Below are 15,963 nucleotides of genomic sequence, written 5' to 3' on the forward strand. Positions count from 1 at the left end.
CACAAGGGTTGTGTAGATATAGCCAGCAAAATATTAATAGCTGTTATGTTTTGCCAAAAGTTAGTCTAGCATAAGAACTTGTCATCTTGTTATAGTACATACCGATCTTAATATGACACTAATCAGCTAATTATTTTTACCTGGCTAGTAGCAACATAGGCAACATTTCTTTAACATTCCAGCACCCTCAAGAGACGGGATCGAGCTGAGTCTATGTTGATTCCGGAACTAGTAATTTAGCCAAAAGAGTAACCTTTTCTGAAATTATACTATGCTCGAGTTGATATCTGCTCAAATATCATCAATAAATTAACTTAAAATTCAGTAATGCAGAATCATATTCCTTATTTGTTGTACTGTAATTGAGTATAATTCTTGTCTTAACAAATAACAATCCATGGATTCAAGGGAAACTTGAAAGTTGAATTCGTCAGTTTAAAGGAAAATACTAAGTTGATTAAAATAGGATCTTTTAAGGAAAAGCATACTTACATAGCATTTCAGGACAGGACATTTCCCAGCTTCAAGAACCCGAAAACTGATGACATTTTTTGGCTTTAAATTGTTAGCAGCTTGAAACTGTTTCCATCCTTTACTAATATATGCTTGACCGTTACTTTTCCAGTAATTTAGCATCACTTTCCAAGACCTCCCTTTTCCATCTATGACCCTCGTGTTACAGCACATCCTTCGGAGACCACTTGATACCACAAAAGATTTAGGAAGATACTGCACTCATTTTCATGAACTATCAGAAGAATAATAGATGATTTGTAAAATGATCTGTAATTTTATAGCTACTTATGTAACAGGTAAGTGTTTCAGCAAATAATATGCAATACTTGCGTGACAGTAGCTGGTTTCTCCTGTGGATGTTCTGAAAGCATGTTGATCAAACAAGTCACAGACTGACAAGAGGCACAAATGGAGATAGTTATCGATTAGAAGTACTTTGCAACTGAATCGATTATAAGTACTTTGCAACTAAAAAAATAAAAAAAGGCATTGGATTATGATCTTTGAGCTATAAGTACTTTGCTTAGAACCCTCATTTGATGCAAATAAAATACTTCATCAATTTGAAATTTTAACTTACTGCAAGTCTGCAAAGCTAGGAATACATAAATATGTTACGCTAAGGACTCTGTAAGGTCTAATCCAAACATATACGGAGCATGCAAGTACCCTAACCTCGAGGGAGTGAGGAAACTAGAAATAAGCAATAGCCATGATATAAATACTATGAGTTCTTGTTTGAAAGTTGAAACTCTATCCAGCAACTACTACAGTGAAAACTAGGGAGGACGGGGCAAAACGTTCACAATTTTTTTGATGTTGGACTAATCCATAAGACCATAAGAGGGATGGTGTTTGAGATATCCTTAAAAAACCATTTCAAATTGACAAATTATGGTCCTGTTACTAGTATGTAGTGAATGAACACTGTCATTGTTCTATACGAATGTTCAAAAAGTCAGAAGACCCTCGAGTTTTGTAGTTCATTATTCTCATACAGTCGTACATTACAAGTTAGTATAAGATGATACTTCGCAGAAAAACAACTGATATATAAATATAAATAGGCAGAAAAAATCATAACGAAATTCTTGGAAAGTAATATAATAGACTACTTAATTGCGAGTAAATGTTAATGAAAAACTTACAACAATGCCTTTTTCTATGCTGTAGGAAGTGAGAGTGATATGGCAGCTTGGGGATTGGCATTGCCTATTTGGTACTGGTGAAGTTGCAATTTCAGTTTCAGAGTCCAGCCGTTTCCTTTTGCGAGTAGACAAAGTAGTAGATCGAAAGTTCAATTTGGATCTTTCCTTCCTTGAGCCTATATTGAACAAACTATGTTAAGCATCACAATGAGAACATCACCGACAACATAGTGTTTAGAGAGGCAATAGCTATATATCATGATGAAATAATCCGATAATTTAATTATGAATTTATGATACCATGACAAATTTAGGGTGAAAGAGATAATTGAATGGCTTCATTATTATTCATCATTAGGTTGAGTATTTATACAAAACCTATGATCATAAGATAAGAAACAATATACCTATAAGATCCGATATCTAATATCTCTAACATGGTCATTTGGTTGATATAAAAATACGTAAGAAGCATGCCTTTTATAGAACATTTCATGGTTGACATAGTTTTTGGAACATTTTAGACAAGTAGCCAACACACTTTTTTGTTGATTTCACTTAATCTATTTCATATTTGTTTAACACTTGGTAATATCAATGTTACACAATAAATTATTTGAGACCATCAATGCAACATTGTATGTCATTTATAAGTATAACTAAAGAGATTATAAGTATGAAACTTGTAAAAAAAGAGCAAAAGTCAAAATCAGTTAAATTAAGTTTAGATAAGGAAGCTAAGCTATGTAGAAGGTACCAATGAGCTTAATATGGTGATCGGAGGACATCGAAAATCTTAGCTCGCATTTGGTAACAGAGTCATAGACAGAGACACAGAAGATAAAGTTGTTTTGATATACAAATACCAAAACATCATTCACTTCCAATTGATTATCAACACAAAATTTCTTCCAACCATCTAACAAATGGCGACCACCTTCGATTTCTACAATCCAATGACGGTGAGGCTGACCCTTTGTTGTCAACACCGCCGTCGAGGACGGACAACCCTGCAACTCCTTCTTCAGCTTCCTTGAGAATGACAATGGAAATGACTGCATTCAAATGCAAATGAAGCAATAATGTAAGATAAAAGATATATGCCGTCAATGATACTTCGTATTATTATTATTCAAGAAAGGAAAATTGGACATATATGATCACTTATTTGTTTAGAAGGACTTTATATATTTAAAGTGATCTAAGGACCTTATAAGTTTGTTTTGTTATTTGGGGGACCATGTATGGCCGGATTCCAACGTCAAGGTCCCCCCAAACAGTGGCGGATCTTGAATCAAAAAGTTAGGGGGGGCTAAGATTTGATCCCTCAACTTTTGCACAAAAATAACAATATTTAACCACTATGCCACAACATTTTATTTGTAATTATTAAACATCATATTACTTATAATCAACAACTCAAATATGCTTTAGGGGGACCGGGCCCTTACCCGCCTTAACCAAGATCCGTCCTTGCCCCCAAACAACATAACAAACTTATAAGATTCTTTTAGACCACTTTAAATATATAAGATCCTTCTAGACAAATAAGTGAACATATATGTTCCTTCTAGACGAATTTTCCTTCAAGAAATACAAGTTTGAAATAAAAACTGATATCACATGGTATTTTTGTAATTAAATCAACAATTTTTTTTATTAACATGAGCTCAGTAATTGATGATGGTAATTGGATAAAATTGTTGATTTATTTACAAAAAATGTCATGTGATAAACGGTTTTGTTTATCACTGAGAGAACGGGCCGGACAAGCTCTTATTTTTCATTCGGTTATTGTACTACTAGTTGTTTTACCTTTGACTTAACATGTTCCAATGTTCATTAATGCTTGGGTTTTTCTACATAGTACCCCCAAGGTTTTGCGTTTTCTATGTTGTACCCTCTTAACTTCAAACTTCTACACGGTGCCCACAAGTTTAATTAACTTAATCAGTTTTAACCTTCTTTAAAATTAATGTTAAATACTCTTAATTGACTACTAACTATGGTTAGCAATATATTATTTTTTTTCCTTTTCTTAAAAAAAATGGTTAGCAATAAGATTAATTTGGCAATATTACCTTCCCCAAATTCATGTGTAATGACTAATGACCCTCCCCATTCTTATTTCTTTCTTAAAGTTCTGCAACAACCCAAAACTATAACCAATTCATTTCCCTGCAACCTTCCCCAAAAACCCAGCCAGAATTCTCACTTCCCGCAAAGTGTGTAAACCCCTCCAATTCAGCACCACAATTCGTCGCATACTCATTTCTCCGACGAATACGACTCAAATGTAATTGCAAGATACCAAATATATCCTTATTAGCTTTGAATTTTTGAGCAAAAATCTTAGGGTTTAAAACAATTGGGAATTTGATGAAATAAGCGTTCTAAATAAACAGGGGCAAAAGATGGAATGCGAGAGGTTTGATCAGAAGGGGTTTTAATTTTCTATTTTAATTTAAATTATTTCCTTTGAATTTAATTAGTAATTAACTATGGAGGGTCGTTAACCTAACCACACGTTAATTATCATTAACAAAATAGCTTATGAAGGGCATATATTAAACAATATATAATACTTGTGGGCACCGTGTAGAAGTTTAGATTTAGGAGGGCACAACATAAAAAACACAATACTTTGGGGGTACTATGTAGAAAAACCCAATTTTTTTTTATCGCCTCGTGAATGCTTAACTTAGACCCCTACTTTTTTCGTTTAAATTAGTTAACGCATTTCTTTTTACTCCATCCATATCAAAAGCAATGTCTCAATTTAGCTTTTTGCACTACTTACATAATCCACTTGACCACTTCGATTAATGTCAGTAATTTATGTATATTAATGATGTGAATACTTGTTTGAATAGTCTCTACATATAATTTTTTATCAACTTTTTTATAGTTTATTTTTATTGATAATTAAAAATATTATCGGTCAAATTTATGTATTGACGTACACACCTAATTAAATTGGAAAATCATTTTGAAACAAAGGGAGTACTCTCTCCGTCCTTTTATTAAATGTCTATTTCTAGTATTTATTATTCACGTAATAAAGAGAACTAGATATCTAACTAATTAAAGGACAGAGAGAGTATTAAGTTATTCCATGCATAAATTCATTTGTTGATTCTCTAATTATCAACAATTAAAACTATTGAAATTTCAACATTATATCTTTCATTTCAATACATTACAAAAGCAAATCTTAATAGAGTTCGTGAATAGTTTCGATAATCAAAACTCAAAACATGTCACCTAATTTAGAGTTAAAAATGAAAGTTGCTGAGCTAAGGGAGAAACATACGAAGGAGTTGAGGAAATCAGGAAGGAGGGGCTGCATGAATCGAGCGCCATTAATGCTGCAACTCTTCAGTTTTGATTGTGATTTTGATGGTTTTACCATCTTTTGCAACAATAACCGAACTTTGGAACCTACCAGAGTTTCCAAGCACTATATAAACCACTATGCTAGATTAAATTGCTCAAACACGCTATGTACTTCCTGTCTAACGTGACGTGTGTCTCGTACTCTCCTTAAGGGTGAGCAAAAATCTTGAGCACCCCGAATCAGAACTGGAACTGATTAGGAATAGGCGGGTTCGGAGCCGGAATTAAATCTGGTGATTTCAATGTCGGGTATTAATTTAAAGAGTCAATAACAACTAATTTCAATTCTCAAATTTTTGGAACCAAAGCCGTTTAGATTTTGACTTTATTTTCATTTTAATTAAATAAAATAATTAATATTTAAAGAAAATTACACTTGGTCACTACTAGACCCCATTTGCCAACATTTCAGATAGTTGGTAGATAGTCTGGAAATTGATTTTAGCACACTCTTTATTGATTTTGGCACACCCTTATATGAGAAGAGCACAGAAAACTGTGCTCTCATATAAGGGTGTTTACTGTGCTCTCACATAGAGATGTACCAAAATCAATTAAAAATGTGTCAAAATCATTTCCACATAATCCTCGCATCACTTTTTTCCCTAAAAGAAAAATCTGCTTCGTTGCTTAAGGGGTGTAGCGAGGCGCAAAAGTAAAGTTTTTTATCAGAAAGACTCGCTAACACTAACTCATTTTTATCAATTTATTATTTTTGTAACAAGCAGGTGTCAATCCAACAAGCAGTACAAGCCAAGTTAGTGTCACTGAGAGTAATTTTTTCATATTTTATAATATGAAAACCTATTTAATTAACAACATATTTCATAATAAAATACGGAGTACGTTTTTTATACATTAATTAAAATAAATTGTAAGCAAAGTTAATACTTTCTCAGTTTCTCTGCTCTCTTTCAAATGCAATACTTCTCATTTCACGCTTGGCCTGTCAATGCGTTATTTCAATCATTAATGTCTTTTTATTACTGATATGGAAATATTTGATAATAATAAACTATAAAGCAAGACAAATCTAACAAGATCTCAGTAGGTTGCACAAGAACGGGTATTGACATAGATACGAATACAGGAAAGCGTCTATGTCAAATAAGGGATATGGATACGAGATATTAAAATTCGTATAATATATTTAAAAAAAAAAAATTGACAATATATTTGTCATTTGGTCCTCTCATTAGATCATATTGTAATCATATTAACAATGAGCTATATATGAAGACACCCATATTACTTAACAATTACCTTATTTATCATACTTTTACTTAAATTTTCTCATTAAAAAAAGTTGGATAACTCATATCATAGTAGGATATGATCCAAAACGTATCGTTGTGTGTCTCACGAGTGTCGGTGTCTGACACGGATACGGCACTTGGATGAAGTGTCCATGTACCCTAAACATGACTATATTTTTTTTAACCATAAATTAATAAAGCTAGTCAAAGTAGAGTATATGAAAAATATAAAAATCAAAGTGTTACATTTAAAAGAGACACATAATACAACAGATAAAGTACACAATGCACTTCAAATTAAACTTATTCATTAGGTAGCATTTATTCCATTCGTTGTTACATTCATTATTAACCATCCATGACCCCTCAATACTAGGGATCACGCCGCTCAAACTTTCTAGCCCAAATATGCTTACCTTTTGAACGAAACATAGCAAGATGTTTACCTCTCATAATTTGATCCATGTAGGCAACACAGCGTAGGCCCATTTGAGCATACAAAGATTGTACCTTTGATGAGTGATTATTAACCACTTCCATCTGAAAGCTCTCTATACAATTTCCACACATTTGTGTAAAAAATTGCATCACTTCCTCTTGAGAAACCGGAAAACCCCGTGAAAATGTGAGGAATAGGGTCCTATCTTCAATTGGAGCTTCGAATTCTAATTTCCAACCCCATAACCCTTTACTAGGAACAATAGCATTTATAGGTACGATAGATATTTCAAGTGGACCGAAGGTAGGATGAGGAAAACCGGGAACAAATAGAGGGCGGTTGAGGGTCAAATTAGAGGACATTTGCAAAACTTGCATTAAAATGTCAGTAAAAATCCAAGCACAAACATCATTTAGATAAGCTTTTACACAACTAATCGCGGTGTATTTTATGTCGCATATTATTTTCAAGGATATTTCTTTGTCCATCATTCTTGACAAGAGATGAAGGCTACCATTATGAGTAGTTGGTGTCTTTGTTTTAAGACAATTGATGCACAAAACAACTTCATTGACTACAGCATCAAGAAGGTTATCCGATAAATCTGCTAATTTGCTTATGATTTTGCAATGGTTCGCATCCTCTAGCCAAAACAACAAGGCCATAATCAACAAGGCTTGAGATGCTTGTATTTTCAAAGTAGTGACTAGCTTTGAAAAGAGAACACGATCAATGGAATGAAAGAGATTGAGTTCAAAAAGTGTGATAGAACCCATGATTGGAATGTATTAGAGTGGACAACTTGGGTATACAACATAGTTTCTAAGCTAATTCAATTTTATAAGCATTTTCTTCATGCCAATTGTCATAGGAGTTGTGAGTTAAAAACTAAATAAAACTCAAGTGATACATCACGTTTACTAACCAAATTAAAGTAGCTAATATTCACTTAATTTGGTAAAAAAAAAATTAATACTCCCTCCGTCCTTTAATTAGATGTCTACTTCTCTTTATTATGTAAGTAATAAATGCTAGAAATAGACATCTAATAAAGTGACGGAGGGAGACTTAGGGCCTGTTCACATTTACTTAATTTCAGTTCAGTTCAGTTCAGTTCCAATCAGTTCAGTTCAGTTCAGTTCAGTTCCAATCAGTTCAGTTCAGATCAGTTCAGCTTAGTTCAGTAAATATGAACAGGCCCTTAATATAAGTATGGACTAGCTGATTATGCAATTAAGCCAACAAGGGAGGACATTCAAGGCCATCTATAATCCCAATAAATAAGATAAAATCCTAAAATTAATTGGTAATTATTAGTGACTTAGTGTAATAACTTATGAAACTTATTTGTTATTCATCATCTTCTATACTCCTTTTTAATATGAAACAATAATTAGTCACAAATCACATATGAGTTATTACGTTAACTCAACGACACTGCTATTATCTCCAAGGTAGTGAGTTGATTGAACAAGGTCACAAAAGGCATATAGCCATCCTCACATGTTTAATTTTATGCACCAATCACTTTGGTAAAGAAAGTCCAATTTCAAAAAAAAAATTACAAATTTTGGCTGTAACTGACTTATGTGAATTGATATCAATACAGATTATGTATTAAATGATCATTTAATACAATGTTAATCAAATTTTTAAAAATTCTTAATAGGTAAGGAAATGGATAATATCAAATTATTTCTTGGGTTAAAAGGTTCATGCACTACATATGGTTACAAATCATACATGGATAGAAATAAATGGAAACATAAAAATTCTAATAACTTTCCTTACATTTATCAACATAATTCTTTAATTAGAGCAACTCCAATGGCAAGCTAATTTGATAATTAGTTTGTCATGCCACATAAGCTTTTAAGATAATTATCATTTTAACTACTTTTTGCTCTAATGGCTAGCTATTAGCTTAATAGTAATTGTTGGATAGAAAATACATGGAAAGAGCTTAATTGGTGCAATGAGCATTTTATTTTGGCAAGTTTAATCCTCAAGCAAATTAGCTTGGCAAAGCTAATTTGCTTAGCCAAGCTAATTGAGTTTTCTAGCTCCATTGGTCAAGCTAGTAGTTAGGGAATTAATCAAATTGCAAACAAGTCCCTAGCTACAACCATTGGAGTTGCTCTTAGATGCTAAAGAAATCATACAAAATAATACGAGTAATGCCTCGTTCGCTTCACCTTATTTTTGTTAAACTGAAATTATTTTAACTGAACTGAAATTATTTTTGACGAACTTAAATTATTTTTATTGAATTGAAATTAATTTTACTGAAACGCTTTTTTTTTTACTGATTTTCTATTATATATCTTCTTTAAAATTATTGAATTTTACTAAACTGAAATTATTTAACTGAACTTATCCTTACTAACCTAAATTTACTTGTACTGAAATTAAGATGTCAAAACCACACCCGACTCGAACCGATGCGGAACGGTCCAAAAAAATTCAATTCAGATTTCGACTCGCATGGACACAATATTTAGTATGCCTCAAGTTTGAAATTAGACCCCATCCGTTCCGCCCTAATCAAATCTGACCCAAACACTTAAATTGACACCTCTATCTCTAAGGTTCTATTCTGATTGACTGAACTAAGCTGAACTGAACTGAACTAAACTTATTGGAGCTGAACTAAACTGAACTGAATATGTTATGAGAGAAGGAAATTAAGAACAGAACTAAACTGAACTGAATATTTTATGAGAGAAGGAAATTAAGATAAGAAATGAACTGAACTTATTGGAGCTGAACTGAAAATAAGCTGAAGAGAACAGGCCCTAAATAATACTAATGAATACCACATTACATCACACCACCAAAAAAAAAAAAGCTACATTTGTCTTTCTAAAGAGAAAATCCAAGTTAATCTCCGTGATAAACGAATATTGTTTATCTCATGGCAAAATGGTAATAAAAATACATTGATTTACGTGTTGGAGCAATAAACAAATGTTTTCTCAAAAAAAAGTTCTGACATTGAGCACGTTGGCTTCAAAAAGTAAACTTCACACCGTTATTGAACAATCCATCTAGCTTAACCCAGCTTAATCCACGGTAACTAAGGGTTCATGGCCAATTCTTCTTCCTCCATTCTCTCACCTCCATTAGCAGACCTTTAATGGATAAATCGAAAAGCACGAACAACTCCAATGGAGAAGGAAGACAAAGCTTTCCCTTAAGGGTAAACCATGCCCTAATTCCTCTAATTTTCCTAGGGTTTTTAGTTGGATTCGGCAGCGAAGCCGCCGGAAATCTGCCGCCGAAAAGGTGAAAGAGGGTGAAGAAAAGATAGGGGACAGCGAGTGGAGAAGTGGAGTCGACCCCTTAATGGAGTAATAAGGAGGACAAGGCTACACTACACCCACGAGATTTGCAACTAAACCAATTAAATCAGAGAAGAAACACAAAGTTTTAGCTGCATTCAAGAAGTAACATTTAAATTTTTGCTCGATAAAAGAACAAAAAAAATGTCATCATTGAAGAAGAACCAGTCAAATTGAAGAAGAAGAGACTTGGGTTTGGGTAGGTGACAGCGAACTTGACGGCAGTTTAACTACAGATTTCCATCTATTTGCTTTGGACATTATCACCCTTGCTTTTAAATGCGAAATGACAACTTTATCATAAGATAAACAGTCTAGGTTTCTCTTAGAGATTAACCTGGGCCAGCTCCTTTCTAAAATCAACTCACATTTATTTTATTCATCTCAATTTATGTTAATTTGTTATTCATATTTCTATCATCTATTACTTCACTTTGTGGGACTAAGTTGTATTAAATAAATCTTTTAATCTATTTCTTTCTTCATTTTAGCAAAAGTATTAACATACATGCTTCTCATTTTTACTTTTCTTTTATTTATGTACGTATAATAAATGAATAGAAAGAACCCAAGAAAATGAAGGGTGTAAATATTACTCTGTACTCCAAAAAAAAAAAAAAAAAAAAAAAAAAAAAAAAAAAATTCACTCCCTACGTTTTTTAATATGTGCTCCTATTTCCATTTTCGGTCTTTACTTAATAAGTGCTCCATTACTAATATTGGAAAGTTTTAACAATATTTACTCCCTCCATCTCATTATTAAGAGCATCCACAATGGTAGTATAAAAGGACTTGCTTACAATTTATAAATAGTTGGAGCTATGCCCACCATTGTGGAGCTACAAAGGTTGTAGCTAAGGCTAAACTTTGTAGCTATAAGGTTCTGCTCCACTCAATGCACTTATACTGATTTGTTTAATATTTGTATTTTTTTTTTTTGGTTCATTATTATTATTCCCAATTTCAAAAATAAATAGCTAAACATTGTGAAAGTTGTAGCTTAGATGTTGTAGCTTATTTTAATTAAGAAAATAATGATGTGGCAATTGCTAGTTACAAACACATGTAGTTAGCCATTGTGGATGCTCTTAAGCGATTGTTTTTCTAATTAGGTGTCCCAATATTAAGGGCCTAGTTCTAATTTTGTTTAATGTATAATTACATACATACCCCTTTCTTTAGTACCTTTTAGCAAACTAAAATTTCCTAAATGGAGTACCCATTAAAATTGGTGTCCACGTGTATTTCACACATCTATAAATAATACTAAAGTAGCAACCGCTGACATCATCTTTCCTTCAAACCTATACACGTATCAGCTTATCATAAAAAAATTTCCCGCTCAAAAGTGTATTGCATGTTATAGAAAAAAATTATCAGAGTTTAAATACATTGTACATAAATAAATAATTTAAATTTACAACAGTAAACTACTATTTCTTATAATAGTAGTTGTTTTTGTATTTATCTCATACCATAGATTTTATACAAATCAATAATTAATATTCACAAAAGTAAACTACGGATTACTATTTTTCGTAAAAAATAGGATATTAATGGATATAGTTGTTTTTCGACTTATACTTTCTTTAGATATAAAAGAATAGAAGATTTATCATTTCTGTAATCCCCTGTATTTTTAAATATTTTATAAATGAAAATTTATTTTATTTATAATATTTATTTGCATTTTTCCGGATTTTATTTTAAAAAATTTTAAATTATTTTGGGTGGAAAATTATTTTATTACATTATGCTTTTTATGAACCATCATTAGCTTATGTCAATACAAATAAAACCTAGTCCCTTTCATTCTTTTGGCCCATTATTTTTATGAAGCCCAATATTCCTACTTACCCTACTACTCTCTCTCCTATAAATACCCCATATATCCCCAAAATTTTCCCCACACAAAAGGTTAGTCTTATTTTCTTTCTCTCTTTATTTTTTTTCCTTTATTTTTCTTTTCTTTTTCCCTTTTTCTTTCTTTTCTTTTTCTTTCTTTCTTTTTCCTCCTCCTTGTGGCTGCCCGCTGCCACCACCGCGCCACCCTACCGTCGCCGCCCAGCCGCCAGCCGACCCTCCAACAGCAGCGGCCCACTGTGGCTGCTCCTCCTCTCTCTCTCTCTCTCTCTCTCCTTTGTCTTCTTTTTATTTTGTCTAAAATTGTTTAATTGTTTAGGGTTTTGATTTTTGTAGTAAAAAGATTATATTTTTAGTATCAAAATCATGTTTTTGATGTTTTAAACTAATAATTTCAGATTATAATTGTTGTTATAATTTTCAGATTTTTATAATTTTAAAACCTAGGGTTTCAATTTATTTAAATTGGGATTTTAGGGTTCTTATGATCAATTAATTTGGGGCTTTTGTCCCTAATTAATTTCTGTTGATTAATTAAGCAAAAAAAATGCTTTAAAGGAAGTTTTAAGGAGTTTTTAATCTAATTATATTGCTGGAAATTTGGTTAAGTATTAATTTATTGTTGTTGGTTGTTTTCTAGGAAGTGATTATTTCCTAGGAGACTTTTAAGTGATTAAAAGTGGCACAAAGGATTGTTTATACAAGGTACGTACATGTCTACTTTGTTGTAAGTAGTATCATGTTTAGGTATCAAAAGGAAAAAACTTAGTTTCATGTTTAGAGAACACTTGGATGGAAATTGTTTGGTTATACATTTAATTAATTCATGTGATTATGTTTATGAGACATGTTTTGGTGAATTGATTATGTTTGTATGGAATTATGGATGCAAGCATATTGAATTATATTGGATTAATTGTTTGTATGGAATGTTGATACAAGCATGTTTTTATTGGATTGGTTTATTAACCATATTTTGATTATTGAAGGATTGAAATTAAATGGTTTAAGTGGAATGAATTTATTAATTATTCCACAAGGTTATTATTATTTTATTTATTACTCAAGCATGACTTGTTAGTATGTTGAGTAAAAGTGGATTAAGCCGAAATGGCTAGGTGGGTTGACTATGTTCAACAATTTTGGATAATTTGGAAGTTTACAGGAATTAATGGTCAATTTGTGATGTGATCACCATTGTCCTAAATAAGATTAAAAGTAAATTGATGTATGATTGTTATGTATGGTCTACTTCATTGAGTCGGCTATTAATTAAATTTGTAATCACGTAAAGTGAAACAAGGATGAGCAATAAAACTCTGGAAAGTGTGCACTTCTAGAGTATTGACAATTATGGGTTAGGGTACATGGTGGTAGCCCGTGGCTTTCACCATGTACCCTAACCATGTCCTCTTCTCTTTTGGTATTTACATTTTTATTTTATAATGAAAGTTAGATGGGATCCTAGACTAACTTTGTGAGAATGGAGTCGCGCCCATTCTTGCATTGCGCTAAACTTTTATTTAAATGGTCAATTGGGACCAAAATGATTTGGTGGGTTGGACAACCTCATCTATTGCTTACTCCAAATTAAATTAATCAAAATTGAATATAAAGAGTCAAGTGTTTGGAGTTGGTTAGTAAGTATGTTGAGTCAATTGAATTGTCTAAGTGTGGAGTCTTGATTAATGAATTCGTGTTGTATGTTTATTTACTTTAATTAATTGAGCATGCTAAGTTTTGTACGTTGTAGCTTGTATGTACTCAGCTTTGCTGATTGCGTGCTTTTGTGTGTGTTACTTTTGGTCATGGCCTTCGCCTTTCAATGACCCTGTGATGATCCAATTATTACACTTGTATTATTGGGGAGCAGTATTGCACAGGTTAGTTTGATGATGTGAAGTTCGAGGATTTGACATACGTATTGTTAAGGGATTGGTGTGATTGAGAGTATTCGTTCTTTGTGTTGAACGTATTTATGTTTTACTATTTCAAATATGTTTTGGGATTTTGAATATTGGTTTGGTTTTAATAAGGGCCTTTATGGTTCCAATTTGTAAGCTTTGACTTATTGGTTTTCTAAATTATATTATTTTAAGATTTAACTCGGATTTCCGCTGCGATACTTTGATAAAGCCTTAACGTTTTAACACGTGGCGGTAACATGCCAATGGTTCTCCTCTATTTTTATTTAAAGTAAGTGGTTTGAAAAAGGGAGAATTATTGGGGTGTTACAATTTCTTATCCTCTATTCCTTAACTAGATGTTCAAACCTAGAAATCTCCTGAAAATTTCTAAACACATTTTCAATTCAACTTGATTGTTCGTTTGTTTGAAGTCATTAACTTGAATCCAAAGCTCTTAAAATTTTCTCCAATTCCATTGATGAAGATTTTTTTTTCTTATAACTTACGATCATTTTTTTTTTGTTCTACTCAATATATTAGTTAGTTATCTAACACCTCGAGAAAATTCTTTGTCTATGCGAAATTTATACTACAATTTTATTTGTTAAAACCATGCATCGCACGGGGCTAATCTAGTGTTTTATCATTATTGTCTCCACTAAAAGACAAACTATTGTACTCTTTATAATTATTCTCAATATACTTCACACATGTTTTTATACTTCGTACTTCCTTCATTTACATTAAAACCCGTAAAATATAAAAATATAAAAAAAATACACACTTTTAATGAGATGGAGGGAGTAATACATTGGTCCCACTATTGGTCCCCACCATTCTTTTTTTTTTTTAGAAATATTTTCCCCTCCCTCCATCTCATTATTTCTAAAAAAAAGTCTAAGAATGAGCTTTTTTTTTTTTAGATTCTTAGACTTTTTAGAAATATATATTTCTAAAAAAAAATGCTCATTCTTAGACTTTTTAAATATATGTTTTATAGTCAGGATGGAACTGGAAGTTGGCGTGTACAACATTTTGTGGCAAATCTTTGGTCTTTGTGGGCTACAAGGAACAAGCGAATTTTTGAGGGAGACAAAGGCTATCTACGCACTTTCTTCATTAATTTTAATCTAGCACTTATACTTGTCCAAGATTTTAATAAAATCGATTCTAGGATCTTGGGGAGTTTGACAGTTATCACTACACCAAAAACTAGATTAGAGATCGCAAAATATAGAACGGTTACCAAAGGTAGGCGTTCTACATAAGAATATAGAACGTGTTTATATAAGAGGCGTTTTGTAAATTAATACATAAGGAACGGTTAACATAGTTGACCGTTCTCTATTTATTTTCACTCAAATATTAAAAAAAAAAAATTAATTATTAAAGATGATATAGAACGGTCATCTTGACAACCGTTTTGTATTGTATTAATTAATTGTTTTTTTTTTAAAATTAAGAGGAAAAAAATTAAGGAGTAATAATTTACCCAAATTCATTTTCACTTACACATTCAAGCTGAAAACCATTTAAAAAAAAAGTACTGTATTGTTAACCCTAGCACGACTGCCGCTCCATCCTCTTTCTTTACTCTTAACTTTTCAACTGCCGCTCTATTCTTTCACTCTCATCCCTCCCATAGATTTCCTTTTCTCTTCTCCTTAGATCCAGTTTAGAGTTCCTTCCTCCATCAATTTGACCCTAACTGATTTGTCATTAATAAGGAAAGAGAAGCTTCAACCTTAGAGATGCTTGACAACGACGACGACCACGATTTATAATTATAAGCTATTCCTTTTGAATAATTTCAAAGCTACATCAACAAAACGAAGTCAATAAGATCCAATTTCAAGGTAAATCATTCCTCTTTTATTTCGTTTATTTTTGTTTCAATTTAGTTTGCAGGTCTTGTTATTATCGTTGTATCCCAGTTTTTATGATGGCGATTTTTATTGTTTTATTTTCCTTGATTCTTAATTAGATCTAAATTTTGATGCTATTTTGAAAATATATTCCTCACAATCTTAGAGTTATAAATTTTGCTTGATTTATTTTTTTTCATTGTCTGTTGTTCGATTTGGAAGAATTTTTAGT

General features: G+C 32.0%; 1 protein-coding gene and 1 long non-coding RNA gene across 2 annotated transcripts; both read right to left on the minus strand.

Moving 5' to 3' along the window:
* LOC145584652 (uncharacterized) lies at positions 1-1,816 on the minus strand. Its single transcript, XR_014100387.1, has 3 exons — positions 1,665-1,816; positions 493-729; positions 1-287 (listed from the first exon to the last, which is right to left on the minus strand). It is a non-coding gene; the product is annotated as an uncharacterized LOC145584652 (long non-coding RNA).
* A 4,872-nt stretch (positions 1,817-6,688) lies between these two features.
* LOC145586073 (uncharacterized) lies at positions 6,689-7,531 on the minus strand. Its single transcript, XM_081642800.1, has one exon. The coding sequence runs from the start codon at positions 7,529-7,531 to the stop codon at positions 6,689-6,691; it is 843 nt and encodes a 280-aa protein (XP_081498926.1).
* Between the last annotated feature and the right edge of the window lie 8,432 nt (positions 7,532-15,963).

Source organism: Chenopodium album, chromosome 16, assembly GCF_948465745.1.
Source record: "Chenopodium album chromosome 16, dcCheAlbu1.1, whole genome shotgun sequence".
In the NCBI taxonomy this organism is placed as follows: Eukaryota; Viridiplantae; Streptophyta; class Magnoliopsida; order Caryophyllales; family Amaranthaceae; genus Chenopodium; species Chenopodium album.